The sequence below is a fragment of the Mauremys mutica genome, chromosome 8 (assembly GCF_020497125.1).
Source record: "Mauremys mutica isolate MM-2020 ecotype Southern chromosome 8, ASM2049712v1, whole genome shotgun sequence".
Taxonomy (NCBI): Eukaryota; Metazoa; Chordata; order Testudines; family Geoemydidae; genus Mauremys; species Mauremys mutica.
In genome coordinates, this window is record NC_059079.1 from 67,188,908 (window position 1) to 67,204,432 (window position 15,525).

The 15,525-nt window shown below is 46.8% G+C and overlaps 1 protein-coding gene across 4 annotated transcripts in view; it reads left to right on the plus strand.

Annotated features, from left to right (window-relative positions):
- MTA1 (metastasis associated 1) overlaps positions 1 to 15,292 on the plus strand; it is a 174,678-nt gene extending 159,386 nt beyond the window's left edge. For 3 of the 4 annotated variants that reach the window (XM_045027526.1, XM_045027527.1, XM_045027528.1), the window contains 3 exons: positions 2,093 to 2,124; positions 5,123 to 5,274; positions 13,644 to 15,292. In XM_045027526.1, the coding sequence (XP_044883461.1) occupies positions 2,093 to 2,124; positions 5,123 to 5,274; positions 13,644 to 13,773 (314 nt within the window). In that variant the 3' untranslated portion in view covers positions 13,774 to 15,292. The remainder of the gene's footprint in view (positions 1 to 2,092; positions 2,125 to 5,122; positions 5,275 to 13,643) is intronic. The other variant, XM_045027530.1, reaches the window with a different exon arrangement.
- Positions 15,293 to 15,525: the final 233 nt, after the last annotated feature.

Below are 15,525 nucleotides of genomic sequence, written 5' to 3' on the forward strand. Positions count from 1 at the left end.
CTTCCTTAGAGGTTTTTAAGGTCAGGCTTGACAACGCCCTGGCTGGGATGATTTAGTTGGGTTTGGTCCTGCTTTGAGCTAGATGACCTCCTGAGGTCCCTTCCAACTCTGAGATTCTATGATTCTATGAGGTAATAATTTTTTATTAGACCAACTTCTGTTGGTGGAAGGTACGCTCTTTCGAGCTAAACAGAGGTCTTCTTCAGGTCTGGGGTCACCTACCTTGTGTCTCTAATACCATGGGACCAACACAGCTACAACAGTACCGCAAACAATCATTAGGTGATCTCCAGCTCTGAAGCTGGATGTTTGAGCACTGAAGTGCCAGAAAATGAAGCCATGTGTGCATAGGTGCTGGAACTGGGAGTACTGCCGCACCTCTTGATTTTGAAGTGGGTTCCATCATCTACAGGGTTTACAGTTTTGTTCAGTGGCTCTCAGCATCCCCCGATACAAATTGTTCCAGCACCCCTGCATGTGTGAATGTGTGCATTTGTCTTCATATGTTGGTAGTTGCTTATATCTGCCTTTTTGCAGAAAGGTGCACTGTTACCGTGAATGATGCAAACTACTGAATTTATGGCAATATTACAATTAAGACCACCCAAGCACGCAAAAATAGGGAAGTCCAACAGTTGTATTTTTTCCCTGAAACATTAACTTGGCCTCGTTTTATATCCTATATGTTTTACCAGTGTACTTACTAAGTATGTTAGAGTTTACGTTATACAAAGGAATCTTCAGATGTAGCCAGTTTTGAAGTAGGCATCTATCTGATGATTACGGTTAGAATCTTTTAAAACAGGAGGGTGGGTGGTTGGGTGTGTGTAGGGGTGTGTGTGTGTGTGAGAGAGAGAGAGAGAGAGAATTGTTGCTGAATTCTCAAATAGCAGCAGGGACTTTGCTCAAACATATATTTTTAAATAAAAGTTCATCTTTGGTCAAAGACCAAACAAGGAAAATTTCAGGCTAAAAGGATAATGTTTAGAAAAGTTGTGTGTGTGAAAGCAAGGTTATAATGGAAATCCATTTTGCAGTCAGTAGCTGCCTGTTATAATACATATTCTCTTTATGTCTAGAACAATTCCTTTCTGGGCCGAAAAGCGGCCCAATGATGCTCATGTGCACTGCAGTTGATGAAATGTGATTTAAAGTTTTGGGAATGTACATGCTGGTACAATGTAACTGATGTAGGTAATATTAAAAAAATCATTTGAACTTACCATAAAATAGTAAAAAGGTGGTGATGGAAAGATATATTAGGTTACCTAGGCCATTCCCTGCCATACCTTTGCTGCAGCTCTATACCAAGTCTTCATTTTCTTACATACTGATACTTGTATGTGTCCAGTAGTATACCTGTTTGCTAAGAGCCCTGGTTCAGTTTACACACTAGCTCTGCACTTAAAACATGGACCTTTCACCATGCAATGGAATATCCAATAATGTTACTAGACTACCATTTACTACATCAGATCATTGTGCCTGTAAGATTTGTGTTACTGGAGTATCACCTTGTGTGATGGAGAGATTGCTGAGCTCTGTGACTGTCGGAGCTAAGATATTGGAAGTCTTTACTTGTGACAGGGTCTTATGGACTGAGCAGTTCAGTAGATGCAATCTGATTGTACATCCAGGAGATAAAATAGCTCCTTGGATTTTCCCAGATGATAGTAAAGATTTTACTCTTTGCTCCTTTGATAGTGCAATACTGTCCTTTTCTTTAAGTCCATCATAAAATCTGAAAACTGGAGCTGTTCCCAAGCTATTGAGAAGTAGTTTCCAGATCTGAAAGAGGGGATTTGATTTTGGTGATGGTTTCCCATGTATTGTCCAGTAAGACATGAGTGACTGGAGAAAAAAGTGGGTAGCATATTTAAGCTTTTTGGCCTTCGTTTTTTAGATCACATTGTTAGGGATGCTGTCTTCTCAGTTATTTCTCAAGGAGGGGAGAGATTAGGGTGATAGAAAACTGCCACATTAGAAAATCAACCCAAATGCAAACATAGCTGTGTTTGTTTGATTTTGTATTTTTTCTGTCTTGGAAAATCACTGCTGTCTTACAAGCTCTATTCTCTTTCCTGTTTGTTAGGTCTGCCTAACCACGGACAAACCAGACAAATGGTAAGAGAATGTTCATTTAAACCAAAAATGGGTGGGGGGGAGGAGAAAACCCCCCAAACCGTAACTCTCTAGATAGGCTTTAAAAGGGTGCTCTAGTTTTTTTTGCTTTTGCTGTTCACAGCTATTCATACTTTATCACTTTTTTTTTCTTCAATTAGCCAGGATGGTTTTGTGTATAAAAAACAGATCTGGGTGTTTAAATGAAAAAAGACACAGTGCAATCTGTATCAGTGAAATTCTGTTTTGAATGGAACATTTTGTGTGTCCACTTGTACAGAAGTCAAGAGAGTGGCTGTTTACAGCAAAGCCCTGAAATGTGTTTTAGGTGGAGTGTTTCATTGAAGGAGAAAGGGAAGACATGACGGAAGGGTTTTTGTTTGGCAAATGGTTTCTTATTTTTTAGACAGTTGGCGTGCAAGTTGTCTGCTAAGAATGTGTGTTTTTAAAAGTAAAACATCATCTTAGCCTTTCATCCATTATGCTGAGAGCTTTATCAGGTGACAGAAGCAAATAGCCAGTCTAATTGATGGGTTTCTGGCAAAGTGCTTTTCATGGAGTGCTCCTGGGGTCCAATTCGCCCCCTTTCAAAGGGCCAGCACAAGGGTGAAGAGCCACTTTAAGCCATCAAAATGGGATTTAATGGCATAGTCCTTGTTATAGTCCTCTTCAGTGGAAAGAATTTTGCACCCTGGAATTTTTGCCACAAAGCACCCTTTCATGGTATTGCTATAGTGGAATTTGCCCTGTTTGGTAAATTGCCACAATGTACTAGTGTGAATGGAGGCACTCAGAAATTAGTAAATCTGCAGCAGGTTTGAATGACAGCTATTGACTAATGATTGAGTATTATCAAATCTAATGCTTCTGTCTTGGGTAGAGTATATCTTATGGCCAGGATTTAATTTTGTCATGCTATTTTAGTTGTAATAACAAAGCAGATCACTTTGTTTGTCACATTAGCATTTGATAAGATGTGGTGAATTGTATTTTAATTGAATTCAGTTACACCTCTTACTGCAGAGGAGACTGGCTACTTGTTTGTGTCTGCTGTGTAAACAAACTCACAGTGTAGTGGGAGAAATATAAGAAATGGCCAAACCCCAATCACCTGCAGGGATAAAAACACTGAAATGTCTTGCTGCTCTGCTTGCTTGATAAAATGTTCTACTGAAAATGAAAGGTCCATGTTTCAGGATGTAACAGTTGAAGTGATTGCTCTGTTTGGGGAGAGAAAAGCTAGACTCAAAGCATTTCCGAGAATTTTCACTGCCGTCGTTTTCCTGACACTTAACACAATGGAGAAAATAGTCTTCACACAGCAATGAAAAGGACTCTCCTTCAGAAATCTGGCAACACCATATTTCAAACATTGTTCCCCACACCACAAAAGTAAAAGCTGAATTTCTTAAAGTATTTTGATGGCTTGTTTTGGTGCTGAAATTGTCTGAAATACAAAGGAGGTAGAAAAATATTGAGAAAAAATAAGTTGTCTATGCCATTTATACAATATAAGTGTGACACTTGCCTCCAGTTTTCAAGGAGTTAAGAAAGAAAAAATGATTTAGCTGTTTTATAGACTTTTGTATTGGCTGAGAGAGAAAAATAGGAAAATGCATCTAACTCTAAAGCAGCCAATGGCATTTATACTAGGGCTGCTAGGATATATTGTCAAACCTTTTTTTGAGAGAAAATTGGGTTTTTGACTAAATGAAATTTTCACAAAGTATCTGGTTTCTGCAGAAAATTGTCAAGAAAAAACCCTTATATTCCCTCTTGTTGCCCAATATTTCAACTTGGGTATGCTGGTAGAGTACCTCTTGGGAGTTGTAATTTAGGTGCTTCATGTTCACATTCTCCTGTGCGTTCCCAGTCAGACTACATCTCCTATGGTGCACCATGGCCGGGGACTCCCATGATACGCCACCTCCTCTTTCCAAGAGGGATGATCATCATGCCTTATGGGAGATGATGTTCTCCATGAGACACTAGGGCTGAATTTCCTAATCAGAATTTTCGGTTTTTCGCTGCAATTTTTCAGGATTCCAATTCCCACCCCCCACTCAAAATTTTCTATGGACATATTAGTTTTCACAAACTTATTTTCACTTTCATCAAAATTTTCTTTACCTCTATAGAAGACTTTCTGAACAGTTCTAATTTGCTCACCTCAAACTTTCCGTGCCTGATTCTGCAACTTCAGTCTGTTATGAGCACTGTTAATTTCTGTGGAATTTTTCTAAATAGTATTTATCGTGAGTACAAGTGGCAGAACTGGGCCCCAAGTGATTCAGGACAACCATACTTGAGTAGTTTAATTCTTTGCATGCCCACACCTGCATCTTTATAAAGGTAGAACTATAAATTTCAGTGCAGTAGCAGGGACTAACTTCATAAAGCAAGTTCACTATACGTGGGGGCATCAGAATAAGACAAATATCACAGTGAGACCTTCTGATGAGCATCTTAAGGTCTATGATTTTAGGTTTTCTAAAAGAATTTTTAACTATATAGTCCCCTTCTTAAAAATGAACATCCTTAAAGCAAAAGGGATGCGGGTCAGTGCGCGAGCTCAGTATAACGTGAGTCAGATTTTTAAATTTTGCTAGGTGTAAATCCAGATTTCCTTCTGAAATTTAATGGAATTACCTCACATTTACAGTAGTGTGACTGAGAGCTGCATCTTGCACTCAGTCTTCCAAACTTGATGTGATCCTTTTGTGTACAAATGTAGGTTTACTGGCCATACGATTTGTTCCTATTTTTTTACTACAATCCTGTCCTATTGTAATTTTAAGAGGGCCTCAGCTTCTAGTACTAGTGGCCAGTTGCTTTTTCATGAAATTTACATTCACTCATGGGCAGGAGCGGGAGAACTTGCAATGAACTTTAATATCTGATTTGGCAGCTTTAAATCCTTCTCTCCTCTTGTTTGATTGTTTGTCACATGCCACCATGGATTAACTGCAGTCCATAATTTTACTTCTTTATATATTGTTAGGGACCAAGCCGAAACTTGCTGCTCAATGGGAAATCATACCCAACAAAAGTCCGATTAATTCGTGGTGGATCCATGCCTCCAGTGAAAAGGAGGAGGATGAATTGGATTGATGCTCCGGATGATGTGTTTTATATGGCCACTGAGGAAACCCGGTAAGGAATATATGCCAATCAATTGATTCTCACTGGGGAGGCTGCCTGTATGTAACTCCTTTTGGTCTCTACTTTGCATTTATCACCCCTAGCACTGTTCATGCACACTGATGACATGTGTATGACTGCTCAGAAAGTCTCTTCACCAGGCCTGGTGTTGCATATTTAAAAACTCAAGCAGCTGCCTAAGATGTTTCAATAGAATGGGTCTCTGGCCGATTGTGTGCCACTGCAGCACTCAATGGAAAATGGATTCATAGGGACATAAGACTGGAAGAGACCACCTGGGTCATCAAGTCCAGTCCCTTGCTGTCACAGGCAACTCATTATTAATCCCAGTCATAAATTTCTCAAACTCCATCTCAAAACTAGTTGGGCTGTTTGCTCCTCCTCCTATTGGAAAGCTTTTCCAAACGCTCACTACTCTGATGGTTAGAAACCTTCTTCTCCCTGGAACTGAACATTGCTCCTATGAATGCTGTTGATTTGATTCGGAGCAGGTGTGGATTTCTCTCTGACTTTGAGGCCCAATGGAGTGAAGAGCGTTGTGGTTACTTGGATCGACTTGGTCACCTGCTGAGGTGATCTTCCCCGAATCAGCCAGTAGTTGAGGCAAGGGTTGAGCTGGGTTCTCTGCCTTCTTTAAGGAACTGTCATTATTGGCAAGGTTTTGGTGAATATCTTTGGTGCTGTGGAAAGAGCAAAGGGTGTAGAAGCCTGTACTGGGAGTGACATGTTCTTCTTCGAGTGATTGCTGATGTCTATTACACAGTAGGTGTGCGTGCTCGCCACGTGCACTGGTGCCGGAAGTTTTTCCCCTTGCAGAACCCGTAGTGGGGAGCGCCCCCCATGACCCTTGGAGTAGCGCCTACCTGGCGTACTATAAGGGGAGCTGCGCGCTTCCCCCACCCTCAGTTCCTTCTTGCCACCAGTGAAGGTGCGTCGGAACTGCTCTGCTCCAGCTTTGCTGTAGCTTGTCCCCAGAACTGTTCGTTCATTTAATGTTAGTACCTGTCATTAGTTAGCAGTTTAGTTAGTAAATGAGCCTGGGCCAGGGCATGCTCCGTGCCCCAGGGTTTAAGTTGTGTGCTCTTGCAAGCATTCTATGCCAAGGAGCGACCCACATGCAGACTGTGCTGCTTGGGAGAAACCCATATCAGCGAAAGGTGCAAGATTTGCAAGTCATTTAAGCCTCAGACCAAAAGAGAAGGAAACATTAGGCTCCAAGCCATCCTGACCCCAGCACGCTGGCGCTGACTCCGACCCCGGCACGCCGCTCCGAACTGGTACCTGGTGACCCTCCGGTATCATCGACCAGTCGGCACCGTTCCCCATCCACAGGGCACACCAAGAGGGCCAAGAAGACTCCCTCTTCACAGCGGCACTGAGGGAAATCTGGGACAGAGGCTAGGCCCATGTTGGGTAGTCCTTGTTCCCCACCAGGGCCCTGGCCTCTGACTCAAGCTGAGCAAAATAGCCCAGTCCGTTTGGAACAGGCCTCTCCAGATGTCCGGATGCCTTCCACGCCTGAAGCCCTCCAGGCCCTCCACACCTGGAGCGCTGCTGATGTTGAACCCGTGCTCCAGAGGCAAGCCACTGCTGGGATCCTTGCAGCCGCCTCCGGCCTGGTACTGGTCTCGGTCGAGGGAACGTTGATGACGCCGATCACCGCCCAGCGACCGCTCAGGGCAGAGTCCAGGTGGATCGCCCTTGATGCTGACCAGACTGTCTGGCTGGGTTCCATCTGTCTGGGACTCACGGCACCACTCGTCCTCAAGGACTGAATATCGATGGGATCACGGCGGGCATTACCATTGGTCCTCATCTCGGAGAGAGGACCGCAGTAGGTCACGACACGATCGTCGACGCAGTTCCCGCTCAGCCTCCCACTCCAATTCTCCACCAAGACATCGCAGCTCTGGGCATCGATCGCGGGCGTCTCGCCATCATGGGTCCGCCCGTCGAGGCCGTTCGCGGAGCAGCGATTACTGTCAGTACTAGTCCTCCACGTCGAAATCGCGGTCCCGTGGCCGTCATAGATCCCAGCACCACCACTCCCAGTCCAAGGACAGCAGCAAATCTTACGCCAGGCCGGTCTCGATCCGTAGCCGTCCCTCAGTGGGCCAGGCTGGCCAACCCGGACAGTCGGTCCTGCCGGTGCCACAACAGGTGCAGTGGCACCGAGTGCCATGGCCGGCCGAATGGTACCAGTGGGCACTGTGGCCTCCTGCGCAGCCCCTGGTGGGGGCCTCCTCAGTATCCAGAGCTTTGGAAGCACTGTCGGCCTCCCTCTCCAGACCCCTGAGGAAGGAGTCGGTGGGATGTACGTCCTCAGCACTGTGCTCAGAGACCGACTAGGTGGTGGACCCTCTGCTGTCGGCCGACACCCAGAGCACCCACCACACTGGCCTCTTCGCCCTGGCCGGAGGAGGCGATTGCGCCCCCCTCCCCAATATCCTGCAGGAGGACTCTAGGGCCCACCAAGAACTCGTAAAGAGGGTGGCAGCGAGCCTACACCTCTAGGCAGAGGATATGGATGAGCCCTCGGCCTCCCTGTTTAACTTGTTATCCCCATTGGCACCTGGTAGGGTAGCCTTGCCTCTCCATGAAGGCGTGGCTAAGATTTCAAATGCTCTGTGGCAAACACCAGCCTTGTTGGCCCCCATCTCTAAAAAGGTGGAACGTAAGTACTTTGTACCCACTAAAGGGCTCGAGTACTTGTATACCCACCTGGCGCCCAACTCCTTGGTGGTCGAGTTGGTCAACCATAGCGAACGGCAGGGTCAGCCAGCCCCGACCCCAAAGAACAAAGACTCTTGGAGACTGGACTCTTTCGGAAGGAAAATGTATTAATCTTTGAGCTTCCAGTTACGAGTGGCGAACCATTAGGCTCTCCTGGGCTGGTACGAATTCAGTCTGTGGGGCTCCCTGCCTAAGTTTGAGGACTCCCTCCAGGAGTGTGCTAGGAAGGGGTTTAAGGCACTAGTGGAGGAAGGGACAGCGGCTGCTAGGGCGTCCCTGCAGGCAGCTTCAGATGCTGCAGTCACGGCCACATGATCGATGGCCTCCATCCCTGAGACGGGCATCGTGGCTCCTGCTCTCTGGGCTGTCCAGCGAGGCGCAGTCTTCCATGCAGGTTCTCTCGTTTGATGGGAAAGCTCTGTTTGTGGAGGAAACAGATACAAGGCTGCATGGCATGAAGGACTCCCGCACGACCCTCCAGACTCTGGGCCTCTATGTCCCAGCTCCGGCAAAACCTAAATTCAAGACTCCCGCCCAAGCAGCCCTCCTGAAGTACGAGGCTGCCGATAAGAAGCAGCGGGACTATTAAAGTATCAGAGGGGTAGCCATGTTAGTCTGGATCTGTAAAAGCAGCAAAGAGTCCTGTGGCACCTTATAGACTAACAGACGTATTGGAGCATGAGCTTTCGTGGGTGAATACCCACTTCGTCGGATGCATGTAGTGGGACTATTAAAGACGCCCTCAGAGGCAGTCTCTGGCCTGCCCCCCAACCTGGGTCCTCCAAGGGCAAGCAGGCGGGGAAAAAGGCATTTTTGACAGGACACTTGGGGGTACCCCACCAGTCCTCATCAGGGATCCACCCCCAATAAAGCTTCCCTTCTCCAACCAGTTGTGTGCTTTCCTCCTGGAATGGTAGCTGCTAACCTCAGACCAATGGGTCCTCAATGCCATTTCCCGGGGTTACACCTCAGGTTTACTTCCTCCCCGCCCAACCACCCCCGCCCCCGTTCTTCTTGGAGGACCTGTCACATGAAGCTCTGCTTGAGCAGGAGGTGGGGCGGCTCCTAGGACTAGGAGCAATAGAGGCGATGCCCGAGGAGTTCATGGGCAAGGGGTGGTACTACCATTATTTCCTTATCCTGAAGGCCAAAGAGGGGCTCAGGCCCATCCTGGACCTTCGAGGTCTGAACCAGTACATGGTGAAGCTCAAGTTCTGCATGGTCTCCCTGGCCTCCATCATCCCCTCCCTGGATCCCAGGGACTGGTACGCTGCCCTCAATATACAGGACACGTACTTCCACATCCACATATTCAAGGGGCACAGATGCTTCCTCCATTTTGTGGTGGGACAGAATCATTACCAATTCACGGTCCTTCCGTTTGGTCTATCCACTGCCCCCAGGGTGCTTACAAAAGGCATGTCAGTGGTAGTGGCCTACCTCAGATGGCGGGGGGTCCAGATATTCCCTTATCTGGACGATTGGCTTGTCAAGGGCACCTCCCAGGCGCAGGTGAAGGATCACATGGCGCTCCTCCTATCCATGTGCACCACCTTGGGCCTGTTGGTAAACAACACCAAGTCCACGTTAGTCCTGGTCCAACACATAGAGTTTATCGGGGTGCTCCTGGGCGCAGAATCGTCCTCCCGCCAGACCTTTTTGAGATCCTGAAAGGTCTCATAGACTCAGTCACAAGGTTCCCAGTGACAACAGCAAGCGTTTGCCTGCAATTCTTGGGTCACATGTCGGCATGCATATATGTGGTCCGTCATGCCAAACTCAGGATGAGGTCCCCTCCAGCTTTGGTTGGCCTCGAAGTTCTCCCAGGCCACAGACAGGATGGACAAGGTTCTCACCATGCTGGATTCTGTGATCGCCTTCCTACAGTGGTGGTCTGCCCCAAACAACATGCTCCAAGGGGTCCCGTTCAAGGACAGGGCCCCGTCATTGGAGCTGGTGTCCGATGTGTTGGACCTGGGTTGGGGGGCCCACGTGGGGAACTTTCAGACCCAAGGTCTGTGGTCGGCTCAAGACCTGACCCTACGTATAAACGTCAAGGAGCTCAGAGCCTTCCGCTTGCACCTGGAGGGCAAGGTAGTCAGGGTCCTTACGGACAACGTGGCCTCGATGTTCTATATCAACAGGCAAGGCTGGGCCTGATCCTCTGCTCTCTGCCGTGAAGCCCTCAGGCTGTGGGACTTCTGTATAGCCCACGACATCCACCTGAAGGCCTTCCACCTACTGGGCACCCGGAACGAGAGAGCGGATTGCTCGAGCAGGGACTTTTCCTCACCACCCGAGTGGTCCCTCCACCCGGAAGTGGCCCACCAGCTCTTCCAAAGATGGGGAACTCCCCATGTGGACCTATTCGCTATTTGGCAGAACCGGCGATGGCCCCTGTTCTACTCCGGGTGGGGGTTGGGGAGGGGCACTATCTCCGATGCCTTTCTCCTGTCCCGGTCAGGTCAGCTTCTCTACACTTTTCCCCCGTTCTCCCTAATCAGCAGGGTCCTGGAGAAGATAAAGTCGGACAAGGTCCTCCTGACTGCCCCAGCATGGCCCAGGCAGAATTGGCACGGGACCCTCACGGGCCTGGTGGTAGCTGGATCGTTGCCCCTCTGCCTGGACCTGCTCTCTCAGGACCAGGGCCGCCTCCTCCATCCCAACCTAGCGGCTCTTCACCTCACAGCGTGGCTGCTCAGTGGTTAGATGGAGAGGAAAGGACGTGCTCAGAGCAGGTTAAGCGCATCCTCCTCGAAAGTAGATGGCCCTCCACTCGCTGCGCTTATTTGGCAAAGTGCTCCCAGTTTTCTAGGTGGGCGGTGGACCAGGGTGTCTCCCTGGTGACTGCGCCGATCCAGCTTATCCTTGATTACCTCTTCCACCTGAGGGCCCAGGGCCTGGCGCCCTCGTCAGATAAGGTGCACCTGGCAGCCATATCGGCCTTCCATCCGCTGGTGCATGGTATTTTCCCGTGTTATGACTGGCCAGTTCCTTAAGGGTTTGGACCATCTTTTTCTGTATTCTAGACCCCTGGTCCCACAGTGGGACCTAAACCTGGCGTTGGCTTGTCTCACGGGGCCCCTGTTTGAACAGCTGGCCACGTGCTTCTGGCCTCATCTCTCGTGGAAGGTGGCCTTCCTGGTTGCAATCACGTCAGCCAGGCAACTCTTGGAGCTCAAGGCCCTGACCGCCGTACGCAGTCTTTCCTAAGGACAAGGTCCAGCTCCGCCCACACCCTGCGTTCCTCCCAAAGGTGGTCTCTGCCTACCACATGGGTCAGGACATTTTTCTACCGGACCTCTGCCCTAAGCCTTGCGCGTCCAGTGGGGAGCGCTGTCTCCACATGCTCGATGTGTGACGGGCTCTGGCTTTCTACCTTGAGTGGACTAAGCCTTTCAGAAAGTCCTCGCAACTGTTCATTGCCTCGGCTGAGCGCGTGAGGGGCCAGCCGATTTCCACTCAGCGGCTTTCCAACTGGATCACTTCGTGCATCCGTTCCTATTATGAACTGGCAGATGTTCCCCCGCCACCCATTGTGAGGGCACACTCTACTCAGGCACAGGCCTCTTCGGCTGCCTTCATGGCCCACATCCCCATCCAGGACATTTGCAGGGCCGCCACATGGTCTTCGGTTCACATGTTCACCTCGTACTATGCGATAGTCCCCCAGACCAGGGATGACGCCAGGTTTGGCAGGGCTTTCCTCCATCCTGGGAACTTGTGAACTCCCTACCCACCTCCAGCAGATATAGCTTGGAATGACCTATTGTGGAATAGACATGAGCAATCACTTGAAGAAAAGTCGGTTACCTTTTCCGTAACTGGTGTTCTTCGAGATGTATTGCTCATGTCCGTTCCACATCCTGCCCTACTTCCCCTCTGTTGGAGTTGTCTGGCAAGAAGGAACTGAGGGTGGAGGGAGCGTGCAGCTCCCCTTATACCGCGCCAGGCAGGCGCCACTCTAGGAGTCGTGGGGGGTGCTCCCCGCTACGGGTACTCTAGGGAAAAAACTTCCGGCACCGGTGCACATGGCGAGCACGCACATCTATTGTGGAATAGACATGAGCAACACATCTCGAAGAACACCAGCTACGGAAAAGGTAACTGTCTTTTCCTACCAGGAATCTGAGGAGTTTCCTGTGGACTGGCTAAATGTATACTTGAAATAGGCATTTTGCAGGTAGAAAGCCACAAACCAGTCTTGAGGCTTTAGGGGAATAGTGGAGGCTAGAGTCACCATCCTGAATTTGAAACAATGGATGAACCTGACATGTTGAAGATCCAAAATGGGGGACAGCAGCCTCCTTTCTTCATTGGAATGAAAAAATAACGGGAATAAAATCCTCTGACCCTGAACTCAGGGTCCCTGAGAAGGAAGAGGGAAGGTAGGAGGAGAAAGGGTATGAAGGGGCTGGAACTGAATTGAATACTGCTTCTTCACAAGTACCAGGACTCAGTGGTCCGAGGTGATTGCAGTTCAGGTTTCCTGAAAACATGAGGGGTTACCAAAGGAGGAGAGGTGGAAAGGAAAATACCTTTGGTGGTTCTGTCATGTTCTCCACATTGGTGTCAAATCTGCTGCCTTGTAGAAGCACTTGATTGTGGGGGCAGCTGAGGCAGGGGATCGAAGCTCTTTCTGTAATATTCATGCTGTTGTATTCCATGGCCAGAAGGGAGAAAAACAAAAGTTGAAACTTCAGAAATACCAGGTTTTGAATACTAAATAAAAATTACTGATTTGGAATGAAAACTTTAAATCAAAATTATTCAAATTGAAATTTTTCATTAGAAATTTTTTTTAGAAAGAAAATGTGTGTGACTCCAACTTTATAAAAACATTTCTATACATAAAAATGTGGGAATCTCCCTTTTCCAATTGGATGAAATTCTTGGCTTCATTGCAGTCAATGGCAAAACTTCTATTGGAGTTGATCAGGTTTTCCCCTCTTGTTTCTAGTTCTAGCAGAGCACAAGATACCAAATATCCAGGTAATGACATTTTTACACATAGGAAAGCTGTTACAAACACAGGATTAAATATTACCCATTCTTGGTCTTGGGCCTGTGTAATTTTGGCAGCGAAATTCCACATTTGAGGGGAAAAGAGAATCTCTTTGGCATTTTTTTTTAAGTGGCGGCTGTTTGAACCTGTTCTGAAGTTTGAAATGTTAGAATAAGTCAGAAGGAGTTGGCTTTGTAGGCAGGTGAGGTGGCCAATGATGATTTATTTATAACATGGCTCTGAAATTTATCAGTAGATATTATTGCCGTGGGTGTATACATAAGTTTATAATGGAAAATATTGGGTTTCTGTAACTATTGCAGACATTCCATACATCTGCTACAATAGAGGCTTTCATCCTGCAAACACTTCCATATGCAAATAGCCCACTGAAGTCAGAATAGAAAGCTTTGGGCTCTTTGGAGAAGAGAAATTATAGAAATGGCAATGCTCTTTTTTTGATGGGTTAATAAAAGAACCAAGTGAGAAGACTTAGCTGAAATAAATATCAGCCCAGCCTATTAATGTGTACGGCCTCCTGAGAGCACTCCGCAGAATAGGAAATAAATGCCAGGATTTTCTGTCTTTGTGACAAGCTCCTTTTTATTTTCACTGTTTGTAGGAAAATTCGCAAGCTGCTTTCATCTTCTGAAGCGAAGCGAGCTGCCAGACGCCCTTACAAGCCCATTATCCTCCAGCCAGTCCAGTTACGACAACCCATGAATGATGAACCCATAATAATTGAGGATTAAAACAAACTGAGCAGCCCTCACAATGCCAGTGGGTCTGCCTGAAAGAATCTCTCCTCTGATACATACTTGAGTTTTTATGGCTACAGTGTTGAACTAACTGCTGAAGATTGGAAACCTTTAAGGAACGGTTTTGCATCTTTTAAACCCCTAAAAGGAACTCAGCCCTATCTGAGCCCTGATGACCACAGACTGCGCTCTCTCTCCTGCGCACACTCTTTCCTCTTTTCTCCTCTCCTCTCCCTTTTTTATTTTTGGTAGCCTATTTTCCCCTCATGCTTGTAGATTACTCTGCCTTTTTGTAGACGTGGGAGGGAAGATCAGTTTAACTTATTAAGAGAACATGGAATAGTAATTTTTAGCTTTGTTTCCTCTGACCTTTGAAGAGCTAGAATCCTTTGTTTAGTGACTGAGCTCTCGTTGCTAACCATTTCTACGAGGCTGTGTTGTAAGATTTTTTTTTTCCTTTTGTGGACGGTGCCATTTTTATTTCATTTTTGTTATTTCTTTTGTAGATAAAGTTTTGATCTGTAACTCAGATATTTGGAAATAGAGGATTTGAAAGCCAGCTACAGGTTCAGCTAGTTTTCTTGGTTCTGTCCCTTGTGTTTTTTGGATAATTTGGCATGGCCAATTTTGCTTGTGCTCAGGCACAAGACAGAAACAACTCAGGCTGAAAAAGGAGTGAGCTAAGAACTGAAGAATCTTGCAGAACATTACATTAACACTGAAGAACTGAGGCCAGGTTACTGGAACTGGCTGTTTTATTCCAGTCAGTCCCAGGGAGATCTGGCCTGTGGCGTTTTTTACAGTAACCAGAATTTTGTGTGCTGCCTTCTGTCCGCTTCTGGAATCCTACATGCTATTATAACAAGAAGGACCAGCAGTAGGCCCTCTAGTGCAACTAGTGTAATGAATTGCTTTGCTCCGGCTCCAAGAGTCAAGTCCACCAATGCCCAGGGACATTCTGCTTTGAATTCTGAACCTGTTTGTGCATCAGTGTTTTTGGACACACCTCTCCACGGGAAGCCTGGTTTCTGTTAAATTACATTACTGTACATCTCCCATCTTGAAGGAAATTTAAAGTTAAATTACAACTGGGTTTTAATTAGAACAGACTGTGTCTGAAATTGTGTTTTCCCCTTGACATTTTTGTGTTTGAGGTTTGTTTGGGTTTTTTTGCATCTCCTGAACATATTATGTATTAGCAAGTATGTAATTTTTTTCATGTGTCTTCTCATGGCAGTGCATTTGCAAAATGCCCTGCTTTGTTTTGACAGGTTGTGAACTATCATTTGCATCTTATGTTGATCTGTACATGTACCTGCCTCAAGCAGACACAGCACGTTATAATCCCCAAGTCATTCCATATGTGTCAGCAGTGAGATGAGCCAAAGTTGTATTTGGGTTATCACAGTCCAGCCGTGATTCTGTGCAACACTGCTACCCCTCTGGGTGAGGTCGAAAGGAATCTCCACAGAACAAAAACAGTTCAGTTAACTTTACTTAATAAACCTGGAACCTGAGCTTTTGTGAAACTGCTGTTTTTTGTCTCTGTTCTGAAATGTTAACTCAAACTTGACCTTTGCCAAGGCACCATCTGCCTGTAGAATGTGGAGCTGCACCTGCTTCCTGGAAATTGCTTTGATTGAAAAGTGCTTGGATAACTGTGCTGCTGTGAACTATAACTTCACATGTGTTTGGCCTGTCAGTTTGTTATTTTGGACAAGCCTAATTCATAGTTTGATCCCACCA